Raw genomic sequence first — 20,681 nt, 5'->3', positions numbered from 1 at the left:
ACCTTTGCATCTGTAGATGTGTTATTTCCATAGCTCTTCCAGATCTTCTTCCCTTCTTCAGTTATAAGTGAAATCCAGAAAGCAAAGAACCAAAGATAACCTTCTACCTTTGTTCTAACAGGATTTCGTACCACTGTATCAAGACTTTGAAAATTTTTATACACGAAACCTTTACATGCGAATCAGAGACAACTGGAACCGGCCCATCTGCAGTGCCCCAGGGCCTCTGTTTGACGTGATGGAGAGGGTGTCGGATGACTATAACTGGACATTTAGGTGAGAGCGCCACTTGGGGGGCTTCGGGAAAAGAAAATCCTTTCAAGGAAATCCTAGCATGGGCACTAGATGACAAATCTGAAAAAAACAAGGCATGGAAGCCGTTGATTTTGTATCATTTATGCCTTTGCAAGCCCTCCTGCTGCCAGGGGAGGAAGGCACGTAAAGTAATTAAGCAGCTGCCAGAGTGGCTTTCTGGATTGTAATTAACCTAAGACCTGTGTCAGAAGGTGCAGAACACACCAAGCCAGCCAGGAAGACCCCTTTCAGCTTTATTGACAAATCCTACTCTCCTACTTCTAGCTGAATGAGACAGTGATGACCATGGTTCTCGTTCCGTTAGAAGGCTCTTGCTGGAATTTAAACCAGAGCATAAGTGTCATGAAAATAAATGCCCAAGGAAAATCAGGGCTAAGTAACAATCCATGGCTCAAGATGTCTTTCTCCAACGCTCTGCCCAACTTCATCATGGGTTTACCTTTCTATTAGGGAAAACCATTTTTTGGTAACAAGTTTTTTGATGCATATGAGATGTACATTATTTTGGAGTATGTATAATAATTTAATACATTCATATAAACTGTAAAGATCAAATCAGTGTACTTGGGGCATCCATCATCTTAAATATTTGTTTTTTATGACAAAATCATTTATATTATTTTCTTACAGATATTTTAAAATAGACCATACATTATTTTATAAACCACAGTCACCCTAGTGATCTGAGTTTTATTTCTTCTATCAAACCGTATCTTTGTACCTGTTAGTCAACTTCTCCCCCTCCTCCCTACCTTTTCTAGCCTCTGGTAACAACCAATCTACTCTCCCTTCGTGGGATATGCCTTTTTAGCTCCCATGTTACAGATTTTAAAAATGTGATATTTGACTTCTGTGCCTTGCTTATTTCATTTAATGTAAAGGCCTCCAGTTCTATCCAAATTGCTTCAAATGACAAGGGTTTCTTTTTTTTTTTTTTCTTTATGGTGACAACAGTGCAAGTTAATAAGAAAGAAAATACATGATTTGGGCCAGACCTAAGGCCTCTCCAGCACTAGGATAATTTTTTTTTACATTTGGAAAAATAAGACTTTATTAAATCAAATGAATGGGTATATTTGTTTCCTAAGAAAGCAATGATAATGAACTTGGTGGAAGGAATAATAGCAGGTAGGAGTTTGCTGATTTTGCTTTTAGCCTCATGGTAGTTGGTAGAGCATCTGGAAATGATTAGCTTTTTTTGTTTGTTTTGTTTTGTTTTTGTTTTTGTTTTTGTTTATGTGACTGCTTGTTCATTGCTGCAGCTTCAGTTCTCAGTTGATGCTTGAACTACCAGCAGTATCCATTATTCCAAACGTGGTCCAAAGAGGGCAGTCAGCTTGCACTGGTCCTGGAGCTATGATCAAAGTTGGCCCCAACTCAGCTTGGGGAAAGTTTCATCAACTTTTTCTTTAATAAATTTTTTTAATAAATTCTTTATAGGACAATCTTGTTCGTTGGTTCCCAGAGATGTATCCTTCATCTTGGATCATCCAGGGAGGTGTGGCACCTGAGTGGATGTTACCAACTCCTGGTATATCCTGATGACCAATGAATATCGGAGATTGTCCTGTCTCCATCCAGTCAAGTCCTGGAGCTGTGGCAGGTCCAAGTTGGAGGGCTGCTATGAGCTGGAAGCTACTTGGCTGTGCATCCTTTTCCAGCTTCCAGGGACTGAAGAACCCTCTTCTGCGTCTGGCACTGGCTGAGGGGGTCCAGATCCTCTGAGGGAAACCAATCTCTAGGACAGACTGAACCACCTCCTGCCAGCTCTGTTCCACCTCACGGATCTGAGCTGCCATCTCCTTGGTCACTTCATTCTCTTTTTCTTCATAGGAACCCAAACCTTCCATCAGGGATTTTTTGAATCATGCATAGCCCTGGGGAAAGGATTGTGTGCTCATTTACATGTTTCCCTACAGGTTTACTGGAAGAGTCATCAAAGATGTCATCAACATGGGCTCCTATAACTTCCTTGGTCTTGCAGCCAAGTACGATGAGTCTATGAGGACAATAAAGGATGTTTTAGAGGTGTATGGCACAGGCGTGTCCAGCACCAGGCATGAAATGGGTATGTACGCTCACTGTTTTGAAATTTTTTTCCTGTTAGGTCTCAGATTCCTTGTGTCTGCCTCTCAAATCTAGATCATATTTGGACTGTGTGTAAAAAGGTGTCATGCAATATAGAAAGAAAAAGAGATACTTTGGGAAATTTCAAGCATTAGGCTGTTGCCAGGCAGTTTATTAATTACATGTTTCAATTCTCCAGAATAGACAAAAATGGATCTTTCCTGCCCATATTATCTAAAATAGCAACACTGTGCCTCCTCTAGCTGGTCCTTTTCTGCCCTTTCTTCTACTTTTCTTAATGATGTTCATCACTGGTTAAAATGATCTTGTATTTGTATTCGTATATGGCCTGTCTCTGCTCCTAAAACATAAACCTTGTGAGAAGAGGGGTTGGACTTGTGTAATGTTGCATTGAACAAATGAATGAATCGACCAGGTGGAGCAGACGAGCAGACTGCCTCTTTATTTTCCTTTTAGCTAAAATGCTTTTCTTTTACTCAAAGGAGTAACATCTGTGAGAAGGAAACCCACTCCTCTTCAATTCAGGAAGAAAGAATAATGCAAGCTTGCTCTTACGTAGTGCTTTTCAATTCTTGGCATGAGGATAGAGAGGGAGAGAGAGGGAGAACGTTCATTTTTTGGAAAAAAAAAAAAAAAAAACACCTGTGTAGGCAGCACAGGTGGTGTTATTCTCATCTTCTGGGGGAAGAATCTGAGATCATGGCACCTAAGTGATGTACTTATGGAAGGTAAATAACCAACCTAATTCCCGGTCTAGCTCAGCTTTCTCTACTACAGCACTTCTCCCTCCCAGTGACACATACAAGGTTCACCAGGTCGGTTAGGTCTGTCTAAGAATTGGAGGCAAATGTGACTAAAAAGGGATTTACTATCATGTTAATGAATTATGAACCACATGTCCCTCTTAGATAACCAGTTAGCAGACAGTTTTAGAAACAATTTAATTATTCAGACTTGTGCAACAAATAATTCACATTGAACAAAGTAGGTACCTTTTTATCCCAACATTCATTGGCTAAAGCTCTAGAGTTAATAGTGGGTGCACAGATTTCTTTAAAAAAAATCTTACTTATCTTCATTTTGAGGCATAAGGGCTGGAGATGTTAACAGGGTGGAGATGAAAATGGGAGGCTTTACTCCACTTAGAAAGACTGGGTCACATGTGATGCCCCATTTGGAGATGGGGCAGAGACTGGAGGAGTACCCCTAGCCATAAGGAGCACAGGGTCAGTAACCGTTTGAGATATTTCCTCTGGTGCTGGTGACACCCAATACCAGGGTTGTTAACGACCAGGCAGAAGACACATTTCTGACAACAATCCCCCAACTCAAGGAGACAGAACACTCCCTATGCAGGCGGTAGAGACTGAAGGAAAGCTGCTTGATACAGACCATGTTCACTTACAGGGGAAGCCAGATATGGAACATGGGTCCCCGACTCTGCAGGTTTAGCAAACCCTAAGAAACTAGGCAGAAATGAAGGCCCCATTTGGTACTGCACTCAGCCCGAGTTCTTTCTCCACCTACTCACCCTTCTGAATCGCCCAGTTTTTAATATTTCTCCATTTCATTTAGCGCTCCATGTCAAGTTCTAAGAAAAGGACTTTAACATTTTTCAAGTAAATAGTGAAAGACTCAAAGAGAAGCCACCCACACTAATTTTAGGCAAATAGAATGACTGAAACATGAATATAAGCAGTCAGTCAGGAAATGAATAAATAAAGAGGGGATATTTAAAGTATTCTGCAACATTAATAATAATCTTAAAATGGCATGCAAGAATTAGGAGTAGCACAATTCTGAAAGCCATTTATTCTAAGGAACACAGGTAACTTTTGGAAAACGTGTCTTAAGAGAATATTTAACAGTACAAATGGGTTAACAATGAAAATTGGAAAGCTAAAAGTTCAACAATTTTTAGGAACCAAAATAGCTTCTTGAGAACCTACAAGTTTATGAACATTTAATCACTAAAAAATAACTCCTCAGAGATTTTAGAAATAGTTTTCAATATTCTAGGGGAAAAAGGAAAATAAAATCCATGTAACAAAAAAGGAAAGACAGAAAAGGAAATAACAAGCAGTCACTTAAAACATAAATAACAGATATTGTTTTGACCAAAAAAAAAAAAATGTACCAGGAAGAGATTTGTCTATCAAAAGAAAAAGACTGAGATTTGGCCAAAAACCTAAACTCAACTATGTGCTGTAATTTAAAAATATACAATATTAAGTTAAAATTATTTCAAAGGGTGAAAAATAGAAAGATAGGTCCCACAAGGTACCTAGTGCCCACTCCCTGCTGCAAACACCAAAGGGGCTCAAAAGGGTGGTCGCGTTAGTAGAAGGAGCAGCAAAGGAAGAGCCCAGAAGGAAGGTTCGTGGAGGAAGATTGTTTGCCAAACCTGCACCTATAAATGTGAAAAGCGAGCCCCAAAATACAGCCGGAAATGATATATTTCCAGACACATCTGTACAGAAGTGCAAATGCTGTTTTCAAGATGTGAAATTATACACTACTGCTTGTTTTAGAGTAGAACTAAAAAATAGTGGAATACAAAATTAAGGGAGGCTTTGGCTACTTTATGGGTCAATTTACATTCCACGTAAATGAAGCAATAAAAAACAAAAAAAATGATATGGTAATAGGAGACTATAAGGTGTCTCCCACAGTTGACAACCATTGAGCTAGCCTAACCTTGATCTCCAAATCTGACAAAAATGCATTTAAAAAAGGGAAAAGTATAAATTATTATAACTTTATACATTTTATATATAAAATAGAAATGGTATTATTATTACTTATAAAGTAATAATTAGGTTAATTATTTATAAAGTAAAGTAAGAAGCCAAAAGTAAATAAATAAATGATATAGAAGACATTAACAATGTAATCGTTAATGACTAATTGTTAATTTAATAGTTATCTATTGAATGCTAAACCTTAAAACATATTACCTCTATACCTCACCTTTTTAAATTCTCATTGAATTTTCATAAAAATCTACTACATATTATGCCACAAAGAAAACCACATGAAATTCTAAAAAGTAGAACCTACATAAGTCACATTCTTGAATCCTGTGAAATAAAGCTAAAAATTAATAACAAACTAACAGGTATGAGATTACGGGAAGCAGCTAGTTGTGTAGATAGAGGAAACTATAAGTCTTACCTTACCAAGCAGGAAAGATGAAAGCTAGTAAACTGGGCAACCAACATAGCAAAGAATAAAGGAAAAGCAAAAGTATTGAATTATTAAAGTTAAAAACAGAAACTTAAGAATTTGAAAGAGTAATTTCTATTGAGCCGAGCTGTCTGTACTTTTTTTTTTATTTAGAGAGTTAGAGTTTCATTCTGTTACCCAGGCTGGATTGCAGTGGTGTAATCACAGCTCACTGTAACCTCAAACTCCTGGCCTCTAGTGATCCTCCTGCCTCAGTCCCAAAAATACTGGGATGATAGGGAGGAGCCACCACCCCAAGCCCAACATCTGTATTTTTAATAAGTCACCACAGGTGATTTGGGTAAGCAGCCACACTTGACAACCATTGAGGTAGCATAACCTTGATCTCCAAATCTAACAAACATGCATTTAATAAACGGAAAAGTATAAATTACTATTACTTTATATATTTTATATATAAAATATAAATAATATTATTACTTATAAAATAATTATTTTATTTTTATAAAATAAATATTTTATATTTATAAAAAAAATTTAATTATATTTAATATATAATTTATATTAAATATAATATATTAAATTATATTAAATAATATATAATTAAATAATAAATTAAATAATATATAATAAATATAATTTATTATATTTAATATATAATTTATATATTAAAATATATAAAATAATATTTTATTATATATAAAATAATAATATATTTTTCAAAGTAACATATATTTTATAAATATATAAAAAGAAAATATAAATATATTTTGTAAATAATAATATAATAATATATGTATTATATATGAAAATTGGCATTAAGACTAACAGTACATTCAAATCACAGAATAATATAATCAAGTAATTCTATTCAGGGACCAAAATAATACTTCAATAAGGAGATCATTTAAAATATTGAAATAGCTAATAAATAAACTGATTATCTTCACAGATGCTGCTAAGCATTTATAAAGTTCATTATCCATTTCTCTAAAATTTTAAATAGAATATAAACAAGAAATTCCTGAATAGAAAAAAAATATCTACCTTGAAGAGATCGTATTATGATTCTTGGTTAAATACCAGAAATATTTATTTTAAAGTCAAGAAAAAGATGAAGATGCCTGTTTTACTATCATTTTTAATAACCTTTGGAAGTACTAAACAATATAATTAATTCATTATTCATTCTTTAAGTTAATGAATATTTATCTAAAGACTATTGTGTGACAGAATAAGAAGTATATATATAACAGAGGAAGAGGTAAAACAGCCATTATTTGTAGATGAGTTTATTGTTCACCTTCTGGGTTTCAAACTGTGACCTGTGGAGGGCAAGTGAAACTTGTGGAGGGGCTGTTCTTGGGGCTACCAGAGAGAGGGGGAATTGACCAAGTAGGACAGTGAGCCCATCCCTCACTATGCCTCTCCATTCCACTCAAAACAGAGTTTTGGTCCATTTTCCTCCACTTTACATATTTAAGTAATCAAAAATTTATTAGACATAAAAAGATTCAACAAAGAACAATTTTTAATTCATACAGTAAAGTTAATAATCAACTATAAACAGTAAGAGAATATACTAGGGAAATAATATTACTACTAAATATAACCAAAATTAGCAAACACCTAGGGAATACACTTATTTTGAAAATGTTTGGAACCTATTGAAAGAAAACTATAAAACTTTTATTAAAGACTTAACAGAAGACATTTAAAAAAAAACAGAAATACCATATACTTGAAGGGGAAAATTCAGTACTGTGGTTATATTAATTATTCCACAAATGAATATGTAAATTGAACACAAGCTCAATAAGAAGGGTAGAGGTGGATGGGTAGAAACTAAAAGCCCAGAAACGGATACAATATTGCACTCTCATTTGTATATGATAAGAAGAGTATTTCGGACCAGGTGAGAAAAGGATCAATGATTTCATGATTAGTGTTATAACTGGTTGGTCATATAAGGGAAGAAGTTATATTCCCACCTCACATATTACATCTAGGTAAATTACACCTAGATAAATTGCAAATATATTTGAGATTGACATGGAAAATACAAAAACCACCACCACCACCAAAAACAGTTTCAAAATAATTGAGTGAATGAATAAATGAATTGATGAAAAATATCAAATGAGTAAAATAAAACTACTGAGACAATTCAAATATGAAATGCACTCTGTGTGTTCCCAGGGAGGACCCTATTAGGAATGTCAAACTATAGTTTTCTTGATGTGCGCAATGCTTTTCTAGTTTGTCACTTATTACTAAACCCTGCTCAGTTCTACAACCTGTGTTGGCCTGCCATCTTTTCCAGGTGACTTCACCTCACCCTGGCAGAATGCCCTCTGGGTGGGAGGGGTCCTGCAAGCTGACTCAGTGCCACAGGGGCCACCCTGGTCATGGAAAATGGGCAGGCACTCTTCCCTGTTGGAGGTGAGTCAGCCTGCTCCTAACCCAACCACCTGCCACAGCTGTTTGCCCTTCAGGCTTCTCAAGCCTGATTCTGACAGTAGTTTAGTTTGTCCTAATACCCCAGGGAACCCGAGAAAACACTCACAAAAACCTGAAGGGAAAAGATTCAGCAAAATGAAACATTTAAACCTCTGTACATAGAAAACAAGGTTAACAAAGATAAAAGCCAAAGAACACAATTGGAAAAAGTTATTCCCAATATATATGACAACATGCTAATATTCTTAACACTTAAAGACTCTCACAAACCAACAAAAAAAAGAATATCCCAATTTTAGAAGCAGGACAAGTTTTTGATAAGGTTCAAAACAGGCAAAACTTGGCCGGGTGCGGGGGCTCACTCCTGTAATCCCGACACTTTGGGAGGCCGAGGCGGGCGGATCATGAGGTCAAGAGATCGAGACCATCCTGGCCAACATGGTGAAACCCCATCTCTACTAAAAATACAAAAATTAGCTGGATGTGGTGGCATGCACCTGTAGCCCCTGCTACTTGGGAGGGCGAGGCAGGAAAATTGGGTTCCTCGAACCCAGGAGGCAGAGGTTGCAGTGAGCCAAGATCGCACCATTGCCCTCCAGCCTGACAACCGAGTGAAACTCTGTCTCAAAAAAAAAAAAAAAAACAGACAAAACTGCACAGCCAGGATAGTGCAACATTTCTCAACCCTTTTGTCATTATCACATCACCCCTATGAAATGTTTATATATAAAACCTCTGAGCAGGTTATATACATATGTATATCTATATCTCTATCTATCTAGATAGATAGATAAATAGATAGAATATCTGTTTATATAGTGGGTAGGTATACCTGCATAGATTAAGATATTACCCCTCCCACAAGAACCAATTTTTGCCCCTTTTGGGGCAACATTGCCTCTGTCGGGAATGCATAGGATAGCACTCACCTTTAGAGGAAGGTGGATGAGAACCAGAAGGGGACACAGAGGGACTTCCCAGGGCTGTTCATAATTGTTTCTTTATCCTGATGTAGTTACATGTGTGTGTGTTCACATTATGAAAATTTATAGAGCTCTATATTTGTGATTTGTTTCCTTTTCTGTGTGTATATTATAGTTCAATGAAAATTTAACATTAAAAAGTAGATCCAGTACACAAACAGGCATTTATGATATATATAAGATACCATTACATATATATAATGGTATCCCCATGTCTTAATCATTCTTTGATTATTAATGGGGCAGAATATTTTCCATAGACTCATTAGCCATATATGTATTGTATATATGACTATTAATAATCAAAGAATGATTGAGACATTGAGATATCCTTTTACCCTAATTGACAAAAGTTAAAAAATAATAATCCCCAGTAGTTTCCAAGGAGTAAAGAAAAGAGCACTCTCATATATCATTGATAAAGTAAATTAGAGAGCAATTTGAAAAGGTATCAAAAGCAGCCATTTAACTTTGTAACTCTATTTTGAGAATTTTGTCTTTAAAAACATGAATAAGTATTTCAACTTGAATAAAGTATTTAAATAAGTATGTTCAAGAATAATCATTGCAGTGAGACTAATAATGATAAAGTTAGGGAAACAAGTAGTTTCTAACATTCAGAAATTGATTAAATATATTTGGTGGATTTGTTTAGCATAATATTATTTAGTCATTTGAAATTATAATGAAGTTCTTTAGCACCATAGTCAAGAACAAAAGCTCTGGGATTAAGTTGCTTGAACTCAAATCCTAGTTTCTCCTGTTGACCTAAAGAAAGAAACTGAGGCGAAATTAATATAGAGAGTTCATTTGGCCCGAAGTGGAGGACAGCTTCCCAGGACACACTTCCAAGTTGCCTTGGGAAGTGCTTCCTCCCACCTTTGCCACCAACAGGTTTTCAAAGGCAAAGAGGAACAAGGAGTGGGCTGACTCATAGGAACTGTCACTGATATACAGAAATAACATTGGTTAATAAGTGACTATACATTGCTGAACTATAGGTTGTGAACTATAGGGTGTACAGCATATTGTTCTTAATCATTAACGAATTTGTAAACCCCTCCTCCCAACCATTTATCTTCTTAACAAATTATCTGCTATCATTTAATTTAAATTATCGAGGCTCTTCCTGTGTTTCTTTCTCAAAGATTTGTAGCTAGGTCTAAGAAGTGTAGTTTTGTTAACCTGAGCTTTTGAAGAAGGGACCAGCCCAAATATGCAAAATGTCTAAAGTATATTTTAAATAAATATATTCTTTTGGCCTTTTAAGTTGCCTTAAGAAGGAGCAGTTGCTAAAAAATTGCTACCAACTAGAGATCTTAAATTTCTTTTAAAAAGAAATTTTACTTAACTTATTTTTATGTAAATCAATGTAACAAACACGTTTTCAAGCAGTGGATTTGATTAAATTAGCAATAAACATCCCCACTCCAATTAGATAATGGACACAGCAAAACCTTTCTTCATGAATAGTGCCAATTCCTCTCAAACCAAATTATTATAGATTCTGATTAATGAGATTTTATTGCATCTCTCTCAAGCCTGTTAATTTTCTTTTAAGAGTATGTTTCGGGAGAATGGGACTCTCAGAGGAATTGTTTGGGTGGAGAAAAATGGAAGCGTACCTTGGTTTCCGAAAGCCTTTTGGCAATTTCCTGAGATCTAGTAGAGTTCTGACAATGTAATTGCCCTTCTCCTGACCGTGATAGAAATTACAGCACAGCTCAATTTCAACTAGCAGGCATATTTCTGCAAACGTAGAATTTAGTTCTATAGGTTCAACAAAGCCAAGCACAATTCAACGAGATACGACAGTAATTTTACATAAGTATAATACTTGCCAGCAAGGTGATATCTGGGATGATCAAACAATGTTGAAATTCACAGAATTTCAGAATTTGTAGATCTGCCACCTTCCATCTTCCCACATAAATACCATAAGATGAGACACATAAAACCCCAGAGATTTTTAATGACTTGCCAATCAATGTTTCCACAGTCTATATAGGTTGAGAAGACTAGACATCAGTTCTCTTGAGTCCCACTGGAGAGCCATTTGTGCTGCTCCATGCTGCTCATAACAAAAACCAGAAAACATCAAGATCAGAGGTCACTAAACCAATCCAGCTGCCCCCTGTTTTTGTGTAGTTTTAAATAATTGGAATAATAAAAATAAGAGTAAGACTTTGTGACACATGAATATTATATGAAGTTCAAATTTCAGTGTCCGTAAAGCTTTGTTGGATCACAGCCATACCCATTATTTTGTGTATTGTCTATGACTGTTTTCACTTTACAACAGCAGAGTTGAATAGTTGCAACAACAACCGTATGGCCTGCAAAGCCCAAACCATTTATTCTCTAGATCTCTACCAAAAGTTTGCTGATCTAGACAAGTACTTGACATCACAATGATTTGGAGAAAATAAATCCTCTAGATTTAATAGCAATGAGCCACATTTCCAAATCTCAGCCAAATACCAAGATCCTTCCTTTAGACTAAAAAACTCTCATTATAGCCAAATATATTAAGAATACTGCTGGGCACGGTGGCTCACGCCTGTAATCCCAGCAATTTGGGAGGCCAAGGGGGCGGATCACCTGAGGTCAGGAGTTCGAGACCAGCCTGACCAACATGGAGAAATCCCGTCTCTACTAAAAATACAAAATTAGCCTGGCATGGTGGCACATGCCTGTAATCCCAGCTACTAGGGAGGCCAAGGCAGTAGAATCACTTGAACCTGGGAGACAGAGGTTGCAGTGAGCCGAGATCGCACCATTGCACTCCAGCCTAGGCAATGAGAGCGAAACTCAGTCTCAAAAATAAAAAGAAATAAAAGAATATAAACTTCATTGACATCAGCACCTGTGTATATCTTTTAAGGCCACTGATATCAACTTGAAGAAGATGAAGGACATTATCAATGTCTGTCCTAATTTCTCATATCCAGGCAATTATCTTTGGGAAGAGGAGCATTGAGGGTGGCAGAAGAACCATGTGACAGAAATGTAATACCAATCCATTTATTTTGTACTCTTCCTGATAATGCAAAAGAGTTAGATCTGGTAGTGCAATGGAAGTCATTTCTGATCATCTTGACACCTGCGTTTCTTCTCATAGACAGGACATAACCTAAATATGTGACCTGACTTTCCACCTAGTGTTAAGTAGCCCAGAGTTTAAAATACTTAAGTTGCAGGGTCCAGGAGTTCATCCAGACTTTCCCTATTTTTGATCTACCTATTTTATGTTTCCATTACCATCCTTCACGGTAAAGATGTGTATATTCCTCTGAACTATTCACCAGCCTGGAGCCCCTGTATAATTTGAGTTTATGTTAGTGAGCCCAGAAGGAGTAGAATAAACTCTTCCAATGAAGAGCTAGAACTAAAAGACCACATAGGGGCCTATGTATTAGTCTTCATCAAAGACACAATATAGAGTCTCTCATCTTATCATATACTACTTCCAGACTTAATTCTCTGCTATTTAGTCAAAGTAAAATACAGAGGGAGTAATGAAATCACAGAACTGAGGTTCAGCAAGGTCCCTAGAGTTTAGTCTAACTTACTTTTGTGAAAGTGCATACCAAAGTCCTGAAAGTCTCAATAACTTTCCCAAGGTAACGTAGTTAATGAATGGAAAGGCCATGTGTATCACAAACTCAAGAGTGCAAGAATTACTCCAGTTCCTTTTTTTATTACCAAGTTAATATTGGCCCCAATTCCCAATCTGGATTTCTACTTTTAGTCCATACTGGGGCTCCCATTTTTCAAGATGGAGCAAAGCTTTTAGATTATTATACAGCTCCCAACATCAGGGCTTTCTCCTGGTCCTTGGTCCCACAACCACACTGGTCAACACTGTTGAGCCACTGTTTAACTAAATACAAGCCCTGTGGTCCAGAAACCTAGTGTCTCTGTCCGATGCTGGAGGCTGAGGAGTCTATGGTGAGGATAGAGACTCCAGTATCTAGCATCCAAGCCATGTTCATGCAACTTGCAACTGTCCCCAGGCAGCTACCATCAAGAGATATGAATGGATCTGTTGACTCCAGTCTTGATCAATCCTCTTTACCCTCTCTGCTTCACATACCTCGATTCCTCTCCTTTGAGTACTCTTAATGGAGTCCTTTCAATTTGTGTAAGCTTTTATAAAGACTGGAAGGAAATAATTCCTGCTTTGGACCTTGTATCATGAACCTCTTTACAAGCAAAAACTAAACTCAACCTGGTTACTTATGAAACATGGAAGGGGGGGAATAACAACTTTTTAAGGAGAACATGCATACATTAATATTTCAATAAATTGTCTACGATGTTTATAACAACAAATCTTTATATATTTAAGAACATACAGATGCTTAGCACCCCTTGGGCTAGCAGCTGCCAAAATTTCCTGCTTTGGAAAAAGCCATGGAATTGTGATGAAGCGTTTCATCTCTGGAGTCAGACATGCTAATTTCAATCTTGGCTCTAAACTTACTAACTGTGTGACCTTGGAACCTCCAAGGGGTCTTGAGGGTAAACTAAATTCTCAGGGTTTTTTTTTTCCTCATCTATAAAATGAAGATAATAATAGTACCCACCTCAAAAAATTGGATGACAGTTGAGATAAGGCTTAAAACATTTCAGTATATTAGCTTGGCACATTGTGAAGTAGATGGTCTGCATTTATCAGTTCTGTCTCCTTTAAGTAGCATCACGTTGGTACCTGTTTCCTCACTAGTAAAATAAGGATACAGTTGCTTACTTTATAGAATATATGTAGGTGTGAGGATTAGAGAGGACATAGAGCATGAGGATTAAATTAAGCAATCATCATACATTGCTGAACACTCATTACACATTATTTATAAAAATCAATAAAATTTTTTAAAAAAGATAATGGAGACCAGGGGATAAGAGAGAAGTTATTATTCTGTCTACTTAGAAAATCTTCTCTCATCAGAATTATTTTATCTGAAGGACCATCATAATTATATACCTGTGCCCCACTTAAGGTTTTTATTTACATCTGATCTAATATTTGCTAATGCTTCAACCTGCCAAAAGGCAGGTTGATTTGTGGTTTGTTTAAAATGAAGGCCTGAGTAAGTGGGTAGTTGAAAGTTATTTCCGCCATTTTTCCAGACTTCACCATGATGGAGGGTCTCTTAGCCCAGCAGCAGTGGCCTATGCTCAGTGTAACTGTATGACCTAGACCCATTTCAGATACTACATCTGGCTTCTTCCAGACTATCTCGTAATGGCCAGAAAAACAAAGTCACTTGAGAAGCAATATTGTTCTATAACCTCCATTAGACTGGACGGAAGTGGATCAAAGAGGGCAGCAGAGTACCCCAAATGCTTCCGAAGGATGAACTCCAAGGTGTAATTCTTTAAGCAGAATGTGAATGCTGGCTTTAATGCAAGAATTACCAGTTCAAGCAAAGTGCCACAGATGTGAACTCATAGCTCTGACTCACAGTGTGAATGGCAAGATGGGACAGCTGGCAGGTCCCCATAACAAACAGCCTGCTCTTAGGCCAGGTCTAAGGAACAGTTTATGAACAGGACATTCTGGACCAAAAGTGGCTACAGTCACAATTTGGAAAATAGTCTTCATGTGGGCTACAAAAGAATTGGTAGTTGTGAAACAGGCTTGTTAATAACACCCACACTCTTTGCTATTAACCAACGTCAATATGTAGGCCAGTAATATCTGCCTAAAGAGTACGAGCCAGTCAGTATCAATAAAAATTCAGTAGACATGCATATAGTCCATAGATAGAATATTGGTACTGTATCTTGAATCTAATTTTTTATTTGACTGATGGCAGCAAACGTGGCACTTGGTACATGAAAATACTACTTAGCATATAAGATTTATTATATGCATAACACAGCAATTTGGAGATCCATTGTCAATAGCCAATTTATGGCTGTTATTGACTTTCAGAGACTAACATGTCACAGAGAAACAGAAAAAAAAGCTATTGTGGGTTTATTTATACCTTCAGCTAGCATTGTAACTATGCTTTCTTAGGAGTTAAAAAATGCCAATATTTATATACCAAAGACAAAATGTTGTACTTGATTTCCAGAATTTACCTAAGTACTTGGACCACCAACTGCAAGTTGACACCTTTACTCAATCAGGGTATAGCCTGAATGAATGTTTGTAGAAAGCAAAGCTTCTAGTGACTACTTTATTTCCCCAAGCTCTTCCTACATTTTTATTTTTTGAATATGAAGAGCAGGAAGAGTAAAGCAGCCCTTGATTAAAAGGAAGATTTTTCATTATTCCTTTAAAAACCCACCTCACGCCAGACCAGTCCAATCTGATTTTCAAAGACATGGCTTCCTGAAGTAGAAGTGGTGAAAGATCCTCAGCCATCCTGGGAATCTTTCAGGTTTGTTAATAAAGTCTGAGCTATGAACACTAAACAGAGAAACTCCATGGTAATGGAGTTTAGGGATTATTGTTTTCTATATAAATGAAGGTAAGCCCCTAGATGCAAAACCTCTCTTAACTTGTAACTCGGCTGTGAGACATCTGGTCATAGAAATTGGTCTTGCATCTAACAGCTAAAACTCACTTTGCTAACCACGTGCCCACTGGAAATCCTGAAAAAGGACTGTGTCTGGGGACCTCAGACCTCAGATGGACACTGGCATTTCCTTTTTCCTCTCTCTTCCCTTGTTTTCTTTTTCCTTTTTTTTCTTTCTTTTTTTTTTTTTTTTTTTTTTTTTTTTTTTTTTTTTTTTTTTTTTAATGAGATCTTGCTTTGTCACCCAGGCTGGTGTGCAGTGGCGTGATCATAGCTCACTTCAGCCTCAACCTCCTAAGCTCAATCCTCTCACCTCAGCCTCCCAAATAGCTGGGGTGGTGTGTACCACCATGCTCAGCTACTTTGCTTTTTATTTATTTTTTAGAGATGGGGTTCTCACCGTATTGGCCAGGCTGGTCTCAGACTCCTGACTTCAAGTAATCCTCCTGCCTCAGCCTCCCAAAGTGCTGGGATTATAGGCATGAACTACTGTGCCTAGCCTCCTCCCTGTCTTTAAGCCAGGTCTAATGGAAAGGATCTTGTAGTGAGCAATTTCTCAGAATGGTCTTAGACACACCCACTTCTCATGAGTTGACTGGCTGTTTGCATGACAACATATCCCACATTAATCTAACAACTTTTAGTGATGCAACTGTTGTAGATTAAGCTCCTGAGATGGCAGGTTTTGGAAAGATTAAGGGTGGAGAAAGACAAATGGAGATGCATCATGAACTTCTACTCATGCACTTCTGGGTGACTGGACCAGTTGTCACCTGACCCTCTGGGCAGGAAAGGGGAAATATATCAAGTTGGCAAAGTTTGGGCACCTTGTGTCTTTACTAGAAGACTTCTCTAGGAATGAATGTCTTCAGGCTGGTATTTACTGCCTAGTCACCTTATTGTCTTGGCATTGCATGGCCTTTTGATCTTCTTCCCTGTCTTCGTTATTCATCAAAAGACCCCATAAAACTTCCCTACTCTAAGCTGGAGAAATAGGAACACTTTTACAGTGTTGGTGGGATTGTAAACTAGTTCAATCATTGTGGAAAACAGTATGGCGATTCCTCAAGGATCTAGAACTAGAAATACCATATGACCCAGTCATCCCATTACTGGGTGTATACCCAAAGGATTATAAATCATGCTGCTATAAAGACACATGCACATGTATGTTTATTGCGGCACTATTCACAATAGCAAAGACTTGGAATCAACCCAAATGTCCATCAGTGACAGACTGGATTAAGAAAATGTGGCACATATACACCATGGAATACTATGCAGCCATAAAAAAGAATGAGTTTGTGTCCTTTGTAGAGACATGGATGCAGCTGGAAACCATCATTCTCAGCAAACTATTGCAAGAACAGAAAACCAAACACCGCATGTTCTCACTCATAGGTGGGAATTGAACAATGAGATCACTTGGACATGGGAAGGGGAACATCATACACGGGGGCCTATTATGGGAAGGGGGGAAGAGGGGAGGGATGGCATTGGGAGTTATAACTGATGTAAATGACGAGTTGATGGGTGCAGCACACCAACATGGCACATGTATACATATGTAACAAACCTGCACGTTGTGCACATGTACCCTGGAATTTAAAGAATAATCAAAAAAAAAAACACTTGTTTTTGTTGTTGTTTTTGTTGTTGTTGTTTGTTTTTTGTTTTTTTGGTTTGTTTTTTTTTTTTTTTTTTTTTTTTTTTTTTTTTCTGTCACCCAGGGTGGAGTGCAGTGGGGCAATCTCGGCTCACTGCAACCTCCGCCTCCCAGGTTCAAGTGATTCTCCTGCCTCAGCCTCCTGAGTAGCTGGGATTACAAGCATGCGGTACCATGCCAGGCTTTTTTTTGTGTGTGTGTGTGTATTTTTAATAGAAATGGGGTTTCACCATGTTGGCCAGGTTGGTCTTGAACTCCTGACCTTAGGTAATCCACCTGCCTCAGCCCACAAAATGCTGGGATTACAGGCGTGGGCCACCACACCTGGCCTAGAACGCTTGTTTTATTATGTCTTCTAATAACTTTGGAGATAAATAAATTCTGGTTTGAAAAGCAAGGCCCCTCAGTGTGACCTCTCATGAATGGCAAAGATCAAGAAGTATCCTCTTCAACATGAAATGCAATAGAAATCTTAGAACTGACCATTCAGTACCTTCTTACTATTTTAGCACAGTAAGAAAATTAATTTACCAATTTAAATACATTCTTATATCATACTCTGTATATTAAACTATGTTGATCCTTGGGCAAAAGGAAGTATGTTTATAGCGGCCCTAAACATGCTAACAATACTCCCGTAACTCAAATCTGAGCAACAGCTCCTATGTTCTATGTGTGTAAATTACAGCATCTCTCCACTTGTACATTTTTCCGTTCTGTCAGTTATATCATTTAGAAAGCCTTGCTCAATAAAAACAGGAGGCAAGACGCATGTGTAATATTAAATTTTCTAATAACCATATTTAATAAGGAAAAAAACTGGTAAAATCAATTTAATTATACATTTTCTTTAACACAGTATATCATACTATTGCCATTTAAATGTGTAATCACTATAAAAAATATCGGGCTGGGTGCAGTGGCTCACACCTGTAATCCCAGCACTTTGGGAGGCCAAGGTGGGTGGATTGCCTGAGCTCAGGAGTTTGAGACCAGCCTGGCTCAGGAGATGAGCCCATCTCTACTAAAATACAAAAAATTAGCCTGGCGTGGGGGCATGCACCTGTAGTCCCAGCTACTTGGGAGGCTGAGGCAGGAGAATTGATTGAACCCGGGAGGCCGAGGCTGCAGTGAATCGAGATCACACCACTGCACTCCAGCCTGGGCTACAGAGCAAGACTCCATCTCAAAAAAAAAAAAAAAAAAAAAAGTACTATTTTACATTCTTTTTGTCATTGTACTACGGCTTCAGAAAGTGACACATATTTTACACTTACAGCACATCTTAATAAAGACATTAAATTTCCAATAATTAATATGAAATGTAATGTTATCAAAAAATAATTTTGCAGTTGGTGAAATGCACTTTACTATGCTTTAGCTTTACAGTTTATGTTACTTAAAATTAAATAAAATTTGAAATTCAGTTTCTCAATTGCACTAACCACATATAGCTGGTGGCTACCATATTGGACTGTGCAGACCTAGGAGTTCAAGTGATAGCAAACAGAAAATATGAAGAGCGAGCATCAACATTTGCTGTAGCAAAGCATGAGGGGATTATGTTTAAGGAGGGATCAAACGGCAAACATATAAACAATTGTAAAGAGGTAAAAACTAAACTTTGGAGTTAAACTAGATTATCTCTGTTGCTTTTTATTGGTAACCTCTTAACTCTCAGTTTTGTTATCTGTGAAGTAAAAATACCTGCATTATTGGCTTCTAAGATTAAATGAGAGAACCTAAATAGTGGGCTTAACACCGTATCTAGTACATTCCAAAGGTTCAATAAATTATAAGGTTCAATAAATTATTGGTATCTATGGAAGTCATTGAATCTGTTTTGCATTCAGGTGGAGGAAACTCTGATGGGGTTATAATTTAATTAATTACTTGTGAGATGTAGAGTAAAAAGAGAGAATTGTGGGTGTTTTTTGTAAATTTTATTTCACTTATGGCACGGTGAAAAGTGCACCAGTCGTAAGTATACAGCTCAACGGATCTTCACAAAGCAAACATACCTACGTAACAAATGCAGAAACAGAACATTCAGAGAATCTAAAAACCGTGTTCATGCTCCTAACAAAAATAACTACTATCCTGACTTCTAGCACTGTAGATTTGTTTTGCCTGTTTGCAAACTTTATGTAAACGGAATCATACAGCCTGTACCTTTTTAGATGTCTGACTTCTTTCACTCAACAACAGATTTGTGAGATTCAACCACAATGTTGTGTGGAGCAGTAGTTCGTTCTTTCTCATTGCTGTATTGAATTCCACTATACAAATACCCCACATTGTATTTTTCCATTCTACAATAGTTGAATATTTGGGCTATTATCTAGATTCGGGCAATGGCAAATCTTCCTGCTACAAGCACTCTTGTATAGGTCTTTTGGTGATGTGTATGTACTGGAATTTGAGTTTTCAATCTTGGCCTTGTTGAAAAGTGAAGGCTCCACCTGCACGTTATGCACATGTACCCTAGAACTTAAAGTATAATAAAAAAAAAAAAAAAGAAAGAAAAAAAAAAGAGAAAAGTGAAGGCTCACTCCTCATGTAATTTTATGTGCAGGCACCTTGGATAAGCACAAGGAGCTGGAGGACCTTGTGGCTAAGTTCCTGAATGTGGAAGCAGCTATGGTCTTTGGGATGGGATTCGCAACTAACTCAATGAATATCCCAGCATTAGTTGGAAAGGTGAGAAGTTTGTTAACATAATTGTCTTCTACTGTATTACTCCTAAGAATTGTAACTCTGAGCAGTTCCTTGTTAGAAGTATGGCTGAGATGGGCACGGTGGCTTACGCCTGTAATCCCAGCACTTTGGGAGGCCGAGGTGGGTAAATCACAAGGTCAAGAGATCGAGACCATCCTGGCCAACATGGTGAAACCCTGTCTCTACTAAAAATACAAAAATTAGCTGGGAGTGGTGGTACGCACCTATAGTCCCAGCTACTCAGGAGGCTGAGGCAGGAGAATTGCTTGAACCCAGGAAGTAGAGGTTGCAATGAGCCGAGATCAGGCCACTGCATTCCAGCCTGATGATGGAGCGAGACTCCACCTCAAAAAAAAAAAGAAGCATGTGTGAGAAGGTTCTTTTCTTAGGAGAAACTGATTGGAAATCGATATTTTTGAATAAGTATGCCAGCTTAGTCCAGCAAATGTTATCATGATATTGCTGATTATATAATTGAAACCCTAGACATGGGTCAGAATTCATCTTCAAAGACAGTTTAACAAAGCAATCATAATTTTGGGCTCCTGAGTTCCCATTTGCAACTTCTCATAGCTAATATTTATTAAGCATTTACTTGGACAAAATATTTTTCCTACGTTACTCATTTATTTTTTCATTCAATAAACCAATTCTTGAGAATCTACTATGTCTTCATATGAGGGAAGATACAAGACATACAAAGATGAACAAGACCTATGGCTTTTAAATTAT

General features: G+C 37.3%; 1 protein-coding gene and 1 pseudogene across 1 annotated transcript in view; one reads left to right on the top strand and one right to left on the bottom strand.

Annotated features, from left to right (window-relative positions):
• Nucleotides 1–20,681, top strand: part of SPTLC3 (serine palmitoyltransferase long chain base subunit 3) — a 164,599-nt gene that overhangs the window by 68,066 nt on the left and 75,852 nt on the right. The window contains exons 3-5 of the mRNA XM_023217963.1: nt 122–276; nt 2,235–2,383; nt 19,807–19,931. Of these exons, the coding sequence (XP_023073731.1) occupies nt 122–276; nt 2,235–2,383; nt 19,807–19,931 (429 nt within the window). The remainder of the gene's footprint in view (nt 1–121; nt 277–2,234; nt 2,384–19,806; nt 19,932–20,681) is intronic.
• On the bottom strand, nt 1,504–2,216 carry LOC111546492 (annotated as a pseudogene).

This window comes from Piliocolobus tephrosceles, chromosome 20, assembly GCF_002776525.5.
Source record: "Piliocolobus tephrosceles isolate RC106 chromosome 20, ASM277652v3, whole genome shotgun sequence".
NCBI lineage: Eukaryota > Metazoa > Chordata > Mammalia > Primates > Cercopithecidae > Piliocolobus > Piliocolobus tephrosceles.
The sequence above is the reverse complement of the archived record's forward strand: the minus strand, read 5'-3'. Positions and strand labels throughout refer to the sequence as shown.